The sequence below is a fragment of the Eucalyptus grandis genome, chromosome 7 (assembly GCF_016545825.1).
Source record: "Eucalyptus grandis isolate ANBG69807.140 chromosome 7, ASM1654582v1, whole genome shotgun sequence".
Taxonomy (NCBI): Eukaryota; Viridiplantae; Streptophyta; class Magnoliopsida; order Myrtales; family Myrtaceae; genus Eucalyptus; species Eucalyptus grandis.
The window spans coordinates 25,709,838-25,729,418 of NC_052618.1; the positions used below are offsets into that span (position 1 = coordinate 25,709,838).

At 37.3% G+C, this 19,581-nt stretch overlaps 4 protein-coding genes across 5 annotated transcripts; all 4 read left to right on the plus strand.

The window, feature by feature from the left end:
- The first annotated feature begins 33 nt into the window (after window positions 1-33).
- LOC120296012 (disease resistance protein At4g27190-like) lies at window positions 34-1,701 on the plus strand. Its single transcript, XM_039317657.1, has one exon. The coding sequence runs from the start codon at window positions 34-36 to the stop codon at window positions 1,699-1,701; it is 1,668 nt and encodes a 555-aa protein (XP_039173591.1).
- Window positions 1,702-1,850: 149 nt separating this feature from the next.
- Window positions 1,851-9,948, plus strand: LOC120295299. 2 transcript variants are annotated; one of them, XR_005552650.1, is made up of 2 exons: window positions 1,851-2,916; window positions 9,384-9,948. XR_005552650.1 is itself a non-coding variant. In XM_039316315.1 (2 exons), the coding sequence occupies exons 1-2, from the start codon at window positions 2,542-2,544 to the stop codon at window positions 6,241-6,243; spliced, it is 645 nt and encodes a 214-aa protein (XP_039172249.1). In that variant the 5' UTR covers window positions 1,851-2,541; the 3' UTR covers window positions 6,244-6,607. The 2 variants fall into 2 exon arrangements, 1 of the variants encoding a protein (XP_039172249.1); XM_039316315.1 differs by lacking the exon at window positions 9,384-9,948 and adding an exon at window positions 5,974-6,607.
- A 111-nt stretch (window positions 9,949-10,059) lies between these two features.
- LOC120296013 lies at window positions 10,060-12,214 on the plus strand. Its single transcript, XM_039317658.1, has 2 exons — window positions 10,060-10,153; window positions 11,939-12,214. Exons 1-2 carry the CDS (start codon window positions 10,076-10,078, stop codon window positions 12,212-12,214), a joined length of 354 nt encoding a protein of 117 aa, XP_039173592.1. The 5' UTR covers window positions 10,060-10,075.
- Window positions 12,215-12,318: 104 nt separating this feature from the next.
- Window positions 12,319-14,640, plus strand: LOC120296014. Its single transcript, XM_039317659.1, has 3 exons — window positions 12,319-12,639; window positions 13,343-13,948; window positions 14,176-14,640. The coding sequence occupies exons 1-3, from the start codon at window positions 12,601-12,603 to the stop codon at window positions 14,638-14,640; spliced, it is 1,110 nt and encodes a 369-aa protein (XP_039173593.1). The 5' UTR covers window positions 12,319-12,600.
- Window positions 14,641-19,581: the final 4,941 nt, after the last annotated feature.

The window sequence follows — 19,581 nt, forward strand, 5'->3', positions numbered from 1 at the left end:
TTTCTTTCTTGGAAAAAGAAAATCAAAGAAAAAATGTCGGTCGATTCTGTCGTTGCTATTGCGTATGATGTCTTCAAAAGCTGTGTAGTTGATCCCGTCAAGCGTCGATTCAGATACGTGATCTCCTCCAAGAGCTTCGCCGACGATCTTCGGGAGGAAGTCCGGAACCTGGAGAAGGAGGCTCAGAGGGTCCGCATTTTGGCAGAAGTGGCCCGAAACAACCTTCGGAATTTCTATGGTTACTTTCCAGAGTGGCAGCAAAGTACTGACAAGGCCTTGGAGGAGGCGGGAGACCTGTTGGGCGACATGGGTGAGGCGAGCAAGACTTGCTGCCACGGGACTCTTCCCGACGCCAAATGTCGCTATCAGTTCAGCAGGAAGGCCGAGGACAAGATCAAGGTCATTAAGCAACTCGCTCAAAAAGGCAGCGGATTCAAGGAATTGAACGACATCTCCTTCACTGATCCTGCTCCGGGAAATGTCACTGCTACGAATCCAGCCAGGAGAGAAGGCAAAGATGTCGTCCAGTCGACCACCGCAACGGCCTCCGCTTCTTCTGCCTCGACGTCAAATGAGCTTAGTGAGGATGGCGTCTTCGAATCCAGAACTGCGATCATAAGGGACATAATGGGCGCTCTTGCCGATAACAGCAATAGTGTGGTCGGGGTTTACGGGATGGGTGGGGTCGGCAAGTCAACCCTTTTGGAGCATGTCGAAGGGGAAATAAGGAAAGAGAAGTTATTTGATCTGGTCCCTAAGGCCGACGTGACGGAAAATCTAGACATCAAGAGGATTCAAGAAGAGATTGCACACGCGTTGGGCCTTAGCGACTTAAAGAACGAAAGGTACACCAGCGTGCGAGCGGAACTTCTGCGTAAGAGGTTGGAAAAAGAAGAGCAGGAGAAAAAGAAGGTCCTCATAATACTGGACAACTTGTGGAAAGGGCTTGACTTGAAATCCGTTGGAATTCCTTGCGGGCATGACAACAAAGTCATGGGATGCAAGTTGTTATTGACATCGAGAGACCGAAATGTTTTGCAAAGGGAAATGGGCTGTGACAAGGACTTCTTTCTTGATAGGCTGGAGGAGAAAGAGGCAAAAATATTGTTTGAGAGGATGGTGGGAGATAAAGTTCATAATGATGAGTTCAGACCCATGGTGAATGAAGCACTCCGCAAATGTGCAGGTTTGCCTTTGTTAATTGTCACGATGGCGAAACATTTCAGATGCGGTCGTTCACCTGAATGGAGGAATGCTTTAAATCAAATTGTGCGGTGTTCAAACAAAGGGTTAAGTGCAATGATCAATATGATGTTGCAATTAAGTTATGATCATTTAGAAAGTGAGGAGGCAAAAAATTTGTTACAACTATGTGTTGCTTGTGGCGCCTCTAATCCGTCTGTTGAAAATTTGGTGAGGTATGGCTATGGTTTAGGGATATTTCAAAAAGATAGCAGCATGGAAGATGCTAGAGATGAGGTGAGCACACTCATCCAAACTCTTCAAGCCTCCTCCCTTCTATTGGACAATGGAGGTGCCAATGCTTTCAAGATACATGACTTGGTTCGCGATTTTGTTGCTCAGTTCATTTTAAAAGATCGGCCTGTTCTCGTGTTGAAAGATAAAGATGTGTTGGCAACACAATTGCAGAATGAGAGGCTCAAAAGTTGTTGGCGATATGCTTTCCCTATATTGATATGAAGGAGCTTCCCAAAGAATTAGATTGTCCCGAATTGCGCATCTTTTTGCTTTTCAACTACAATATATCTCTTGAAGTTCCAGATTCGTATTTCAACTCTATGAAGAAACTTGTGGTTCTACATCTAACTAGCGTATGTATCACTCATTCATCAACGCCATTTCAATTCTTGGAGAACTTACATACTTTATGTCTTCAGTATTGTTGCTAGAGGATGTGGCCATTCTCGGCAAGCTAAAAGGGTTACAAGTTCTCAGTTGTGTGAATTCCAACCTTCAACAATTGCCGAAAGAAATTGGGCAACTAACAAAGCTGAGGTTGTTGGACTTGAACAATTGTTCGAATCTTCAGATAATTGAACCGGGTGTTCTTGGAAGATTGATCAAATTGGAGGAGTTGTATATGGAGAATAGCTTTAATAAATGGAATTTCGTGGAGCAAACTCAACGAACTAATGCCGGTCGATTGAGTTGAATCACTTGAAGAATCTTTGCACTCTACATGTCTCCATTCCCGATCCGAGTGTGCTCCCAGAGGACCTAGATGTCAAGAAATTAACCAAGTACAAAATCCGAATAGGTAATGTAACACACTGGAGCAAGGACCAAGGATTGAGGATTTTGTACCTCAAGTTGGATCCAATAAGTGATGTTCTTCGAAAAGGATGTATACAAAGTCTTCTAAGCAAAACAGACAATCTGTTTTTGGCCGAGTTGAACGGAAGCAAGCAAAGTATTTGCGCATTATCTCAAGAAGGCTTTCCAAAATTAAAGTATCTAGAGGTCAAGGATAGTCTTTCCATCCATCACATCCTCCAACGGCGTTCCCTTAGTGCTTTTGAGATGTTGGAGTCATTACTTCTCATAAAGCTTATCAACTTGACGAAGATATGCTCCAGCCATATCTCCTCCGCCAAGTCCTTCAATAGATTAAAAGTAATTCGAGTTAAAAGTTGTGATAAGATGGAAGTTTTGTTTCCTCTTTCATTATTGAGAGGACTTACACAACTGGAAGAGATTGAAGTTGTCTCTTGCAAGTTATTGCGTGGGATTGTAGATGCTGATGATTGTGGCAAAGTGGAATTGCAAAATTTGCGTGTAATGAAATTGCACCACTTACCAAATATCAAGAATTTTTTCACTGCCAGGACAGCTCCTTCGAGTAGTACATCAGAGGACCAAGTTGGCACTCAAATTGCATTCTTCAATGGGCAACAGGTAACTCTCTATCAAAAGAATATAATATCTATTATTTTCCTACCTTTGTTAATTAGATGCAACACATATTATGTTGCTTAATGATTTTGTTATTTTCAATTCATTTTTTTTTCCTAATAATCTTATCCGTTCATGCCTTCTCTGCAATTCTCTTTATTGTGTAGAAATCCAACTAATTGTATGAAATCCATGTACATTTAATTTGTGATAGGCTTTGAGTTATTTTCAATTTAAATGCTGCAAGTATATCTATATTAATAAGGTTTCATAAAGCAAAATTGAAGGGAATTTTGTCACTAAAGTAATACCACAAGTAATTTTAAATATTTTGAAATAGATTCTATTGAATTTACTTATCATAATATAGGTGACTCTCCTAAAAACCGATACGAAAAGTGGAAGGAGGACTGGGTTTTTTAAATAAAAGCAACTATACTAATCTAATTGATGCATTATAAGAGTATGGAGTTTTGTGCATGTTCATGCATGCATATTGTATACATAGATATCTTTGTACGTACTTTTGATATCACAAAAGCAAATCCACAATTTGTGTTTAATATCCTATTAAATTGGTTATTTATAGTGATTTGCTAAAGGTAAAGAGAAGTTAGTAAACTAAGGATGATCAATTGCCCAATTAAGAAAAGCACATGGCTATTTTACATGGGGAAGAATTGCTGCGAATAGTACCTTTTAGTTGACTAGATAAGATTGCCCTTTTATAGTGGCGCAATATCGCTAAAGTTGATCATGAGGCCTAAGACACACAGTAGATTAGCTTCCCTGTTCATAAAGAGTCTTGGAAATTTAAGTTGTAGGTCCCACACGTTGGTGTGTGACTTATCTTCTTCCCCTGCTTTGAGCTTCCATGGAGAGAGCGCTTTCAAAGATAATGGAACTACATTGGAGAAATTTTACAAAGAGCCTTTATGGCTTTGCTTTTTTTTTTCTTTTTACATCGTAATCTTGTATAATAGATCCTTTTGGTATCATCTCTACACCAAATTTAAAGAAGATGATAAATTATTCAAGTTCAACAAGGGGGAGCAATTATAGAATTGATAAAGTAGCTCATCACAACAACAACAATTAATGGCATTCAATTGAAATTGAGGGCGAATATTTGTAGTATATTAAATTCTAGACTAGCAAGTGGAAACGTAGTTAATAGTTTAACTAGCTTTAGTGACAACATTTTATAGGAGATCTTTTTGCTATAATATCTACATGAAGTTCATAGAAAATGACAAATCATGCAAGTTCAAAAAGGGGAGTAATTACAGGTGAAAAATTCCTTTGTTATTTGTTTTTATCAATGGAAATGATGTTACTCTGCTGTAGATATATTTTATGGTCCTATCTCGACTTCTATGGATAGAATTTACTATGATGAAAGAGAAACAATAAACTAAGGATAAACAATTGCCCAATTAAAGAGAGCTAACGGCTATATTTTATTTGGGGAAAACTACTGTAAATAAAAAGTTTTATTTGACTAGACAATATTACTCTTTCACAGTGGCGCGGGCCCAAGGCTCATGCCATACGTTAGTTTCCATGTTTATACTTAATAGAGAGCGATGGAGACCTAAGTGGTGGGTCCCACAAGGTTGTGATGTCAGAGTGTGACTTTTTTCAACCCATGCTTTGAGCTCCCGTGGGGAGAGCTTGCTTTAAAAAATAATGGAGCTAGATCGGCAAATTTTGCAACGAGCCTTTGCGCCTTTGTTTTTTGGGCTTTTTTTTTGGCGGTAGATTTTGGGGCTATTATCTTTCTAGGATTCTAATTCTTCCCTTAGTACTTCTTTTTATTTTTATTTTTTGTATGAAGCCTACATATGCAAAGATCTATGGGGTTATAATGAAATGCTTCTTAAAACTATAATAAATCTCCTCCGACATTATAAAGGGTTAGCAGCCTCAAAAGTAGTAGTCTAAGGTTGGCTTGTCGGGGAAGACAATAGTCTAATGAACGAAACACAAAAAAGTTAAAAACTTGTTGTATGGGTTGGAGCGAGGGTGACCGCGAGATAAATGGGAGACTACGAGCAACTTGGCAGGAGAAGGATTTTCTAGAGTCATATAGCAATGAACTTTTGGGGGAAAAAGAACAAAAAGAAAATAAAGCTTTCCATCATCATTAGGGACAGCTGGATCCCTCACCTCTAATGTTATGGTTTCAGACATGTTGACTGTGGATTTAGACTCACCGCAAGGAAATTATGACAACAAGTATGATTAATTAAGATAGGCTACATATGCCTCTGAATTTAAAGGGACACTCGAGATGATTTATGAAGGATAGGGAAAAAGAAGTCCAGTACTCAGTTATTGTAATATCACAACTGCTGAAATGTGTCCAATTTCAGGTTATTTTGTGGGGAAATTAGTCCCATTTTGCCTGATAAATTCGGAGAAATTGAAGACATCTAAGAAGGAAAAGAAAAAGAAATGCCCGTCTTGTAGGATTATAAATGAATGGCAGAAAAAAAGAGTTCTCCTGACCTAAATGAATGAGGAATGATGTCATGTTCAGCTATCAACTCTCTCTGCCCATAAGTCTTTTTCATATGCCACCGTTTGCCCAATGTTTATTTTTTGAGTTGGGCTCCTAACAAGATGATATATAGATATAGAAGGCCCGATCTCGCCGGGACTCATGGGACATGAGCTGTATACATCTCCATCTAATCGATATAATTTGACAATTAGATAAATACTTCTTGTATCAACAGATTTGCATTAGTAACCAGAACGAGTGCTAATTCTTGATCATTGCGATTCCTGATTTTGCTAGTAAAATGCAAACAAAATCTAATCGTGACAGCATCCCTTGTTATATCGTAAATAAAAGGTAAAGTTGATTAGTTGTCTTTTGAGGTTGTAAATTAGCTTTTGTTTATCATAGATTTTCATACATACGAAAATTATCCTAAAGGTTGTACATTATCTTCCTTATAAATTTCTTCGACAACCATTTATAATACCCGCTATATAGTAAATTTCCGGTCCTTTGTAATTTTAAATTCTATTATTGATGGGTCTGTACGTTAGGTTTCAATCCCATCCTTGGAGTCCTTGAAAATGGAAGGACTTCCCAATATAAAAGAGATATGGAGTAATGAATCTCCATTGGAGCTGAGCAATCTCCGATATCTTGAAGTGGTGCAATGCAAATCTCTCTTGAAGGTCATCAGCTCCAAGTCATTGGTGGACCTACACAAGTTGCATAGTATATGTATAAGAGATTGCAATTCAGTGCAAGAAATTTTTGACCTTGATGGACAAGCGCCAATGGAAATGTTAAGACTTCGTATGAGTTAACCACCTTGAAATTAGTCAATTTGCGGAGCTTGAGGTGCATATGGAACAAGAACCCTTATGGAATAGTGAGTTTCCATAATTTAAATAAGTTAGAGGTGGATCGCTGCAACAATCTGGGTTTATGTTTTTCCCATCCATGGTTAAATCTCTTGTACAATTGAGAGATCTAAGGGTACAAATGTCAAGAAGATGGAGGCAATCATTATGGAGGAAGAAGGGTTGGGATTGGAAGCATCGAAACTCCGACATTCCCCATGTTAACCAACTTAACCTTAACTTATTTGGAAAGTTTGAAGTGCTTCTCTCTCGAAAAGTGTAAGATTGATTTTTTTTTTTTTCAATTTTGAAGATCTTCTTGTAGATAGATTCATCCCTATAACATTCTTTAAATCCAATAAAAACTAATGACAGGTTCACAAGAAGCTCAGAGTCGGGACTGTGTCAAATCACACTCCGCTACACTCTTCAATCAAGAGGTACGTGATTAACATTACATTAAAATGTTAAATATAATGGAAGTATTAAATATGCAGGAGGCAAAGCATAGCGAAATCTCAACCCATAGTTAGAAGCATCATGCCAATATGCTGCCGATACTCGAGCGTGTGAAATGGCAATCGAGATACAATAGATCATATCATTCATAATATGAAAATTTAATCATTTTGTATAATAAATTTTGTTATCTCAAAATCCCACTAAGAAAAGAGTCTCAGGCACTATGTGATTGAAAAACTTTTGAATACGAAGTCAATAAATTAGCTCATCACAAAAATAAGTAATGGCATTCAATTGAAATTGAGGGCGATTATTTATAGTATATTAAATTCTAGACTAGTAGGTGGAAATGTAGTTAATTGTTTAGCCAGCTTTAATGATAACATTTAATAGGAGATCCTTTTTGTATAATCTTTACACCAAGTTTGAAGAAGATGACAAATCATTCAAGTTCAAAAAGGGTTGGAATCACATGTGAAGAATGCTTTGTTATTTGTTATTATCAATGAAAGTGATGTCACGCCATTATAGATAAATTTGATGGCCTCTATCTGCACTTCTACGAGACTAATCCCATATGCAACATCAGTCATTGAATTTAAAACAAAAAATAAAATCCACGTGTTAAATTGAAATTGGTCATTGATAGTAATTTACTAACATTAAAGAGAATTAGTAAACTAAGGATAAACAATTGCCCAATCAAGGAAAGCTCACGGCTATATTTTATATGAAGGGAAACTGCTGGGAGGAGGGGGTTTTATTTTACTAGACAAGATTGCTCTTTTATATTGGCGCGGGCCCAATGCTCATGCCATACGTTTTTTTTTTTGGTCGAACATGGAGATATAAAGAGTAGTGGTGATATAAATGGTGGGTCCCACAAGTTTGTGATTCAGAGTGTGACTTTTCTTCAACCCATGCCCTGAGCTCCCATGGAGAGAGCTGGCTTTCAAATAATAATGGAACTAGATGGGGAATTTTTTGTGGCTTTGCTTTTTTTTCTTTTTCTTTTTTCGGTAGTCTTTGGGGCTTTTAACTTTCTAGGATTCTAAATCTTCATAAGAGTTACTCTTGCCTTTAGTACTTCTTAATTTTTTATTTTTTGTAAACCTAGTATGCAAAGATCTATGGGTTTATAAAATGCTTCTTAAACCTATAATAAATCTCCTCCGACATTATAAAGCGGTGGCAGCCTACAAAAGTAGTAGTCTAAGGTTGGCTTGTCGGGAATGACAATAGTCGAATGAACAAAACACAAAAAGTTAAAACTTGTTGTATGGTGGGAGCAAGGGTGACTGTGAGATAAATGGGAGATTGCGAGCAACTTGGCAGATGAAGGATTTTCTAGAGTTACATAGCAATGAACTTTTGGGAAAAAAAACAGATGGCGTGAGTGGTCTCCCTCATCGCCGAGGTCGAGAGTTCGAACCCTCTCGTTGTATTTCCATGATTTAAGTGGGGGTCTTAGGGGTGGATTACTAGGCCAGCCTCCCGAGGTTTTATGTTTAAATAAAGCTTCGGGTATTGGAGGGTGGTGTGACCCGTAAGGTTTCCAGTTCCTCGATTACCAAAAAAAAAAAAAAAAGAGAAACTTTTGGGGGTGCATTGTCAAAGGATGATCTCGGCAGATCCTAGTTACAAAAAAAAAAAAAAAAAAATTGGGAAAAAAAGAAAAGAAAAGAAAAAGAAGCTTGGATCCCTTCCTCAAATGTTATGGTTTCAGACATGTTGACTGTGAATTTAGACTCACCATAAGGAAATTACTACAACAAGGATGATTAATTAGGATAGGTTACATATGCCTCTGAATTTAAAGAGACACTCGAGATAATTTATGAAGAATAGGGAAAAAGAAGTCCAGTACTCAGCTATTGCGATATCACAACTGCTGATATGTCCAATTTCAGGTTATTTTGCAGGGACATTAGTCCCATTTTGCCTAATAAATTTGGAGAAATTGAAGACATCTAAGAAAGAAAAGACAAATGCCCGTCTTGTAGGATTATATCAAGAAGCAGACAATTTCAGTGTGTGACAAGTCCTCTTGACCTTACGACCCAAAAAAAAAAAAAGTCCTCCTGACCTAAATGGATGAGGAATGATGTCACGTTTGGCTATCAACTCTCTCTGGCCATAAGTCTTTTTCATATACCATCATTTGCACAAGGTTTATTTTTTGAGTTGGGCTCGTAACAAGATGATATATAGATATAGAAGCCCAATCTCTCCGAGACCAATGGGACATGAGCCGTATATATCTCCATCTAATCGATATAATTTGCCAATTAGATAGAGATTTTATGCATTAATTGATTGTCATTAGTAAATGGAACGATTGCTAATTCTTGATGGTTGCAATTCCTAAAATTGCTAGAAAAATGCAAACAAAATCTAATAATCATAGTGCCATCCCTTGTTATGTTGTAAATAAAAGATAAAGTCCATGTGTTGTCTTTTGGGGTCGTAAAATTCTTTTTTTGTTTGCTATAGATTTCCGTAAATGCAAAAATTATCCTAAAGGTTGTACATATCTTGCTTGTAAATTTCCTTCGGCAACCATTTATAGTAGTTGTTATATTGCATAAATTTCTGACTGTCCTTTATGTGTAAATGCTATTGTTGATGGGTTTGTTCATCAGATTTCAATCCCATCCTTGGAGTCCTTGACAATGGAAGAACTTCCCAATCTAAAAAAAAATATGGAGCGATGAATCTCTATTGGAGCTGAGCAATCTTCGATCTCTTAAAGTGGTGCAGTGCAAATCTTTGTCAAAGGTTATCAGCTTTGAGTCGCTAGTAAAACTACACAAGTTACACACTTTAAGCATATCAAATTGCCATTCGGTGCAAGAAATTTTTGATCTTGACAGACCAAGCACTAGTGGGGATGTTGAGACTCTATCTGAGTTGACCACCTTCTATTTAAGGGGATTAGGGAGCTTGAGGTGCATATGGAATAGGAATCCTTGTGGAATAGTGAGTTTCCATAATTTAAAGAAGTTGGAGGCGCATGATTGTCCCAACCTCAAGTTTATGTTTTTCCCATCCATGGTTAAATCTCTTGAACACTTGAGAGATCTAACAGTACAACGTTGCAAGAAAATGGAGGCAATCATTATGGAGGAAGAAGGGTCGGGATTGGAAACATCAAAAACTCTGGTGTTCCCAATGTTAACCAAGTTAAACTTACGATGTTTGGAAAGTTTGATGTGCTTTTCTCGCGGAAAATGTAAGATTGATTTATTTTGTTCTCATCACTAAAGATCTTCTTGTACATAGATTCATCCTTGCAATACAAATGGTGACATTCTTTTCATCCAATGAAAAATCGATGGCAGATACAGATTCACGAGAAGCTCGAAGTCATGACTGCATCAAATCAAGCTCCAATGCACTCTTCGGTCGACAGGTACATGATTAACGTTATGTCAAAATATCAAATATACAAAAGTATCAAATATGCATGAGATAAAGCATAGCCAAAATATTTTAAAAGAAAATGAGTAGCGTGCAAGCATTAAGTGTTCAGAGTTGCCGACATGTATGAGTTGCAATGTCTTACTTTTAATTTCATTGGAAATAGTTTTCATAAAGATGGTTGAACATCTCTTATGTTACGTGCGCAAAGCATGAATGGGCAGTACAACTGCCAAGCAGGATCCTTACAAGCCTTCTAATATTCACAAGAAACTTAGAACTCTCATGAGTCTCACATGTACAGCCTAGACATTGCACGCACGTACATTGAAAAAGATTGAAAAAACAATTGAGAGGAAAGTGAGCAATGAGGTTCAAGAGGCTGGAGACGAAGGGCCTTTGAGACACTCACTTGAATTCATTTGCACTCACAAGATCTCTCTCTGTCTTCTTTTTCCTGGTCGAATGAAGCTTTACTCTCTCTTCATTGTACCAGCAAAAGGAACTTGAGCTCTCCGCCGCCAAACTGAGCAAGGCCTCTGGGGTCCAGGGCTTCAGAAATCACCCCTTTTTAGTTTTTACATGAATTGCAAGACCATTCTTGTTAAAGAAATAAAATACATTTCGCAAATCAGCCATTTAAGCTTAGCTATCTGACTTGTCGAGTGAATATTGGAAGAACATTTGAGTGGAAAATGAAATAGAGTAATTTATGGGCGGGTCCGCTTAGACTAAACTAAAAGTAATAAATGTTGTTTATGCCGCCAAAGAGGCTTCGAAAATGGGCCCTCCCCCAAGATTAACATGTCGACTTTCTTAAATAATTTTAATTTTCTATAGACAGGAAAACCTTCAATTATTTGACTCGAGTTTTTGTATAATCTGTCGTTGGTATCTAACTATTGGATCCTCTAGCATGGATAAAAGATCACTGAATTTTAAAAGGAAAATTAAATCGATTAAGTATATTGAGTTCTTTCAAGTGGGGAATGATGTAAGTAAGATTTGTTCATTTGACCCAAACAATTCCTTTTTCAATTCCTTTTTCTTAGCCTCACTTTATAATTGCTTTAGAGTAATATAATATTGATTTGAGGCATTCAGTATTAGATAAAATCACACCTCCTACTGTATTGCACCTTTCGATGGATGATTAGTTGGCTTTTTAATCTCAATCTCTCCATCATTTTCTTTCTAATTGCTAATATTCTTCCTCAAGTGATCCTCAGCTGCATTTTTCTTTTACCACATCAATTCAGTGACTTACAAGTTCTAACATTAATGACCCTTTTAACGTGATTCTTGTTTCTTTAAATAGAATTTTCCTCCTCTCTAAGTGATTTAACTATTGCTAGGTATACTAGCTAATTCATTATATTAGGGAAGTAATTAAATTGAAGAGAGGGAGAGATTTTATCTAATTTTGGGATTATGCGGGAGACATGTGATTGTATGATTATTATATGAGCATATCCAAATTACTATTTTGTTCATTGTCAAGAGAATCTGGCTAGACCAGAATTCTTAATTTTTTTTATTTTTCTCCAGTAATTCCAATGGCCTTCTCATCCTAGAGTCATCGATGTTAGTATGGAGATTTTTTTTACTAACTTTTTTTTAAAATTTTATTCTTTTTGTCCTTTTGTGCAACTTAAGAGAGAATCATCAATTCCGTGAATTCATAATTTATATCTTGCCACTCATCCATATTTACATCTTGAAAATTCATGAATTTGTAATTTAACTCATTCGCCAATTTCATGAGCAAATATCGCAGGTTGCTTTTCCTAGCTTGGAGACCTTACATATCAATGACATGGATAACATCGAGATGATATGGGACAATCAAGCTATTGCAGATTCTTTCCCCAAGCTAAAATCACTTTTTGTGGATAAATGCAATAAGCTTGTGACCATTGTTCCTTCTTACATTCTAGGATGGCTCTTGTGCTTGGAAAGTTTAACGGTAAAAGCATGTGCTTCACTTGAAGTTGTTTTCGAACTTCAGCCACCAAATCCTCTAGATGGACATCATGTTGCTCTTTTCCATTAAAAGAGTTGACGCTATCAAATTTACCAAAGCTAAAGTGTATATGGGATAAGGAAATACACTATCAAGTTAAATTTCAATGTCTACATTCTATAGTGTTTCAAATGCAAGAGCCTCACCTCCCTATTTCCAACCTCAGTGGCCAAAGATCTAATCCAACTTGAGGAGTTGGAGATCTATGAATGTGGCATTGTGGAACTCATTGAGAAGGAAGAAGGACCAGTTCCCAAGTTTGATTTCCCAAAGCTAACCTCCTCAAGCTTAAGCTTCTTATAGAGTTGAAGTGCATCTACACCGGAAGACATGCTTTACATTGGCCGGCATTGAAGACCTTGGAGGTCCTTGGCTGTAACAAAGTGGAGATACTTGCTTCGCAACCTAAGAATGAGATGCCACTTCATAAGCACCCTCTCTTCTTCATAGAAAAGGTACGATGCAAGATTATTTGTTTTGCTTCAATGGTGAATATTTGAACTAATGATTAAGCCAAGCATCTCATACAAGTAGCTTTTACATACGAAGATATAAACTGTACAACTCTCCTTGAATCCATAGAAATATTACAACATTGAAACATCATATGTTCTTCAAGTATTGAGTGAACATTCTTGTCAATGTTTGGCATAACAAATGCATTTATGTTGATCCCTTTTAAAAAAAAGGTTTAGGCTAATTCCAATTTTTTAGCTCTCTCTTAAGTGCCACAAAGATCGGAAACACGTGGTATGTGGTGTGATCTTACCATGGCACAAGTGTGTTGTCTAATTTGAACCCTATAAAGAGTACTAATCTTATGCTAACAATGAGAAAATGGGACATTATTGTTGATGTTAAAAACTGAAATTAATGCAATTGTGACTGTAATTGATGCAAAAGTTATTTTCACAAGGGATATATCTTTAGAAATGTGAATTTAAGGAGTTAATCAAGTTCAAATATGGATACAAGTCAAATATAAAATATTAGCGATAAATGTTTGTTTCATGAAGGCATGTATCTTTCCATTGAATCACATGAGACTCAACATTTTAAAATGTAGTTATTGTGCTCGATATGCAGGATTTATATCATAATACATGAATACTCTTTTAGCTAAGTTGGCTTTAGGTCCTAATTTGACTGTTTTCTCAGGGTGCATTCCCTAGCCTCCAAGAGTTAAAATTGGATTTATCCGAACGGATGGAGATATGGCATAGGCATTTTCATGATGGAGAATTCTTCAACAAGCTTAGATTTCTTGAGCTTCGTCATCTCTCCCAGGAATCGTCAATATCCACATCATGTTTTGTTGAGAGTTTACCCAACTTGGAAGAGCTAGTTGTATGTGAATCTTATCTAAAAGACCCAAGTAGCATTAAAGAAGCCATAGAAGGCACAAGTCATGAGCTAAAAGTGATATTACCATTTTCAAGATATATTCGACATCTACAAAGTCTAGATGTGTCACTTTGTGATGGGTTATCAAATCTTTTCACACCGACAATAGCAGAAAATTTGGTGGCACTCACAAAATTGAAGATAAGTAATTGTAGAATATTGACAGAAGTCATTAGTGATGAGGAAGGTGGGGAGGGGCATGTAGTGGCTTTCAATCAATTGAAGTATATGGAGCTTGACAGGTTGGCTAGGTTGAGATGTTTCAGCTCAGGTGGATACACTTTGATGTTCCCTCTCTTGGAAGATATCATTGTGAATAGATGTCCCAAGATGAAGTTCTTCTTCGAGGGACCAATGGAGGCATGCCAAAGTTGGAGAGAGTAGAACAAGTTTTAATGAAAGGTATGGAGGAACAAAGTGGTTTTGGAAGGGAAACCTCAACACACCATCCAAAATATGTTTCAAGAAATGGTATGCTTAGTTACTAAATTCTGTGCAATTTGATTTTTTTCAATCACCAATGAAGTACTTGTTTTTTTTTTTTTTGCTAACTAGAATTTTACGTTTAATGATGCATTTTCTCATAGGTTGCATTTGTTGGGACTAAGTTTATGAGGTTGTCTGAGTTCCCGGAGCTGATTGGAAAATGGCATAGTGGACTTAATCCCTTCATGTCATCTTGGCAATTAGAATCACTAGTGGTGGATAAATGTTCATCATTTATTAACGCTATTCCATCCAATTTGATGCTTGTTTTAAAGAGAATGAGAAGCTTGCAAGTGCACGATTGTGAGCCTTTGGAAGAAATATTCGATCTTGAAGGGCTTGAGGCTATGGATTGCATCCAGGTGCTGCCTCAGCTGGAGGATCTGTACTTGGTCAATCTACCAAAGTTGAGGCAACTATGGAATAGAGATCTCCAAGGAACAATGTGCTTCAATTCTCTAAGACATCTTAGCCTTTATAAATGCAGCAACTTGAGACATGCTTTTGTTCCATCAATGGCTCGATGCCTTCCCAATCTATCGAGGGATGGAAATAAAGGAGTGTGATCAAATGGAAGGAGTGATTATAGAAGAAGAAAGGGAAGTGCAATGGAGGAGATTACATTCCCAAATCTTAGGTGGATATATCTGGAATGCTTGCCCAATTTGACTTAGTTTCCTCTTGTGGAAGAATCATACGCTAGAATGCCCTATTTTAGAAATGATGAGCATTGCCCATTGCCCCAAGATGAGAAGTTTAACTTGGCAATCTTCAATGGAGATGACAATGGCACCCCTTCATTTTTCACTTCCACAGGTCAGTCTCTCAAACAAATGCATTTATGGCATTTCATTTGAATATATTCGTTCATATAATAGACAATGCATGGTATTGGACAAAAGTGCTAGATATAATGATTTGTAATATCAATCATCAATGCTTTGCTCAAATTTGATTGGGACTCTATGTTTCATACCTAAACAAAGATAACTAGAATATTTGCCTTCCCACAATAATCCATGATCACATCCATAAAGTATTAATGCAAAACAATTCAGACAATAATCATTGTGGTTTTAAAATCATTTAATTATACATATCTATGTACATAATCTATTAATATTTACTTAAAAGATTAAAAATTTCTAATCCTCAACAAGTATAAGTATTAATTGTCCATCTCCATATATTTTTAGAAATTATTTTTGTGAGCTCATAAAATCATATTGTGTGCAGTACCTCAAAATTATTACAAAGGGTTTTAAAAAGTTATGACAATAACCATATGAAAACATTTACTTTTTTAAAATTTCAACTATAAAGAACAAAACAGTAAACATAGAATAGCATTTAAAAATGGCAAAAAAATAATGAAGTATCGCCCACTTCATATTTTTCTGCGTGGAAGCAAACTATTGATCATTCTATTAAACATGAAGAAAAGGGAAAAGAAAACTTCATAATTATAAAAGCCTAGTTCACAAATTGCTTAGCTATTACAGCTCTTTGTACCATAATCATCTTCCCTCAATGAAATTGGAGGAATAGAGAGAACCATAAACTTAGATAATGATGGAGCAATCAACTTTTTATTTCTTAATAATCACCAATGCTTGAGTTGGGTCTTGATAATAAAATAAATAAAAAAAAAAGGCCAATATGCATGAAAGTTGTTTTTCTTTGTTCGTAAATCATATTTGAATAGCTATACTCTAACAACCTATCAAATTACATACTTCTATTGTACAATAAATATTAACTCTAGACTATCATATTGAGTGATAATTAGTGTGATACTACACACAACTTATGTTTGGCAAAGAGAAAATGCAGATTGCTTTTTTCAGAAAATAAATGGCAAAAAAAGGAAAAAAAAAATAAAAGAGAGAATAGGACAGCTAGACAATAAATAATAGCAATTCCAAGGGTGGTTGCTTACATTGCAAGTCTTATTTCATAACTAGATGACAATATTTAGTCAATGTCCTAGCTAAAATAAAAATTTTAAAAATCAGAATAAATTATCCAATCAACAACACTACCCAAGAGCAAAATATTAGGTGCATTAAATACACCATGTAGGATTGCATTAAATCATCCGCAAATCGACATGTGGTAAAGCCGGGCCCACTTGTCGGTTGAGCGATCAAAATATTTGCTCCCCCCTCCCTTCAATAACGGCCCCCATCACTGGAAAGCTCTCTTTCCTTTTTTCTAGTGTGGCTTTGCTCCCTCCCTCTCTCTCTCTCTCTTTCCTTCCGAAGGTGCATCTCTTGGCCACACCACCGCCTTGGCCTCCATGGTTGTTGTGGTGCGCTCACTAGACAAAGGAAAAAAAACCAGAAAAAGGAAGAAATTAGACAAAGTCTATTTGATGATTTTAGCTTCTCCCCCCTTAAAGAAATGTTCGCTCTCGAGTCATTTGGTTTCACCTTGATCCTCCTCTTCGCGACGAGGGAAAAAAAAAGTGAACCAAATCTACAGAGTCAAGTAACAATAACTCTTCTTCCTCCCCTCGCCCCTCATCCTCTTACCTTTCTTTTTTTTTGGGGCAATTGATTGGGTGGTCTGTCCAATGGTTGAATCGGAAGCTTCGGAATCACTTCTCTGAAGCTCGCCTCCTCTCTGTGCGCATGCTTCCATGGGTTCCGAGTGATTACGCGAACCGGAGCTTGTTGGTTATGGTGGGTCGAAGTGGATCTCCGATGCGGAAGCGATTTCGGCGTCGATTCGGTCGGGGCGTTGATTCCAGCGAAGAAAAATTAAAAAAATCTTCTCTTCAACCCTCTCTTCCTCCTCCTTCGTCCACAGCCGCCCGACCTTCGCTCCTCCTCCACCGCCGCCAACGGCGGAGTCACCAGCGCCTTGATTAGGCTGACCCTTGCTATGTCCAAGCCGAGCATGGCTGTCTTCCTCTGTTTTGTCCGCCTCATCGTTCTACAGATCTCGAAATTTGGCCGTCCATAGCAATGGAGTTGCAGATCTGGAAATCAACCACCGTCGCTTGTAGCCATGGACGAGCCGCTGTCACTGTAGCCATGGTTGCAGATCTGGAAGTCCGTCGCGAGTAACGACGGCTTATGGACTGCCATTGTCCCCTCCGTCGACGCCCACGGTCGGCTCGTGGTCGGCCCCGTCCATGGCCGAGCCACCCCTCCATCGTCACAACTGCTCGTGGTCGTTGCCCGTCCTGATCTGGACTGGAGTCGTGCCTCCAGATCTGGTTTCGTCCATGGACGCAAGCCTAGCTTGTCCATGGCTCGCGAGGAGGCTCCCCCACAGATCTGGCGACCACTGCTTGTCCATGGCCATGAGCCTTGACGGCGAGTTTGAGATCTCGACGGCTATGGACTACGAGATCAAACAGTGGAAGAAAAAACAGAGAAACAGATGTCAGGGAAGAATGGCCATGGATGAGAGGGCCGTAGCCTGAACGCGGCCATGGATGAGTGGCGTCATGAACAGGCAGACCACAAAGACGACGGAGAGGGTTGGACGCCAAGCAATGGTCGCCTTGGACGCGACGTCGGCAACTCCGCCGGTGGCGATGGCGGAGGGATGCGGGAAGGTTGGGCTCAAATGGAGATGGGAGGAATGGAGATGGAGAAGGAAAGTGAGGTGGATCGAGATTTTTAATATTTAGTCAATGTCCTGGCTACATAAAAAAATTAAAAATAATAGGAATTGATCATCCAGTCAACACTTTCATTCCGTCTCATGAAGTTCTCCTCATGTGAAGACTAAACGCAATAAATGACAACCTCCTCCGGCACTTCTCTTTTTGGGTCGAATCCTCAGGCACTTGAAAATGCGCGATATCGACCCAAATTTGATTGTTTTGACCTTTTTTTTTATTACAGATTCCATGCAAGTTTTGTTTATTTTTTTATTCTTGATGGAGGAATTTTTTTTTTATTCTCATAATTCTGCGCAATTCTTTCTATTGTTTTATGTGAGTAGAATGTTTAATTATAACAAGTATCTACACATTTGTTTACTTTTTAATTGTAAGAATTATCACTAATTATTTATTTATACTGTCATTTGCATGTATAAGTTATATAATACCAAGCCCCGCATTCTAAGAATATTTCAAAAAGTCATTATAACACTCAATCAACAATACTAATAAATTTGGGAAAGTATGAAAATAGTCATCTAATCTTTTGGTAGTGATAAGTTGTAATAGCGTTAATTTCATTTTAATATCAAATATGAGCTGTCATATACTAATTGATAGATTTAAGGAAGTGTGGAAAGTCAATTCTTTTTTTTTTTTTGGGTGACTGGTCATAATTGCATTAATTATATTGTAACCAAATGAAAAATATCAATACTTACTTTTCAATGAATAATTCATTGGAGGTCATGATGTAGTAAAAAAAAAAACTTGATTTTCTCCATACGAACAAAATGCGATCAGTGGGTGCACACCCACTTTTTGCCAAGGGTTGGATCACTCGGTACACTGCAAGATTCTATTTTATTTTTCCACCTCAAATTTGAATAAATATTATTTCAAGGATGTTATTAATGGTCCAATGTAAAACTAGTAAATTGACCCAACTTGTTTTTGCTGAGATCATAACATTATGTTATTTATTCAAGTCGTTATGTTGCCCATGCCTATTAAGAAATTATTTTCTTTCAATACAAAAAATTTCCATGCATAAAAAAGAAAAAGGTTGTGAACAATTGAAGTTACTATAATTTTTTTTTTTATATCCGGTTCGCCATATAAATTTCATGACTCTTCTCTGCAGTGAATTGTATTAATTTGAAGATTCATAAGTACTGTTCGCAATTTAGTATGAATAATTAGCAGTGCTCATGGTAAATAGAGGAAATAATGTTGAGCCAAGCATTAGTTTCATCCATTCCTTATTCAATACATACACTGCTTAAGTTCTTCGCACCCACTATTCATATCCTTAGTTGACTAGCTCATCATCACCATGCCCTTGCTTTTTCTCTAATTGTTATGCATGTTCACCTTGAAGCAAACAAATCTAAAACATAACTGATCTTTGCCAACTAACATAACGGAAATTTTCAGCTTGTATCACTGAATCTAAATGTTGCTCTTTTCAATAGTTCTATCGGACTGCCTAGCAAGCTCCTTAAAATTTTTGCCAGTCTTCGTGCTTATTCATTACAAAAATACAACTTGCCATGCCTCCATGGAACCAACATTGTTTTGCAGGATTCATATTCTGTTCTTCTTCGTCTTTGTCCTCATTTAATTGCATAGAGAAACAGTTGAGTGAGCTATCATTGATGTTTAGTCAACGGCTCCATTCATGCATTAGCATAAATAGGAGGGCTCTCATTTCTCTCTCTTTCAATTTTGCATTGTAGGTTTTCTTATGCTTTAGATGCTCTTGCATCCAACTGGAAATAGCACCTCTCTCTCTCTCTCTCTGTGATTGTGACATAAGAGCTACTATAAAAAAAAAAAAAAATGAGGACTTAGGAGGATGGGGATTAGGATGAAGTTGAAAGGTACA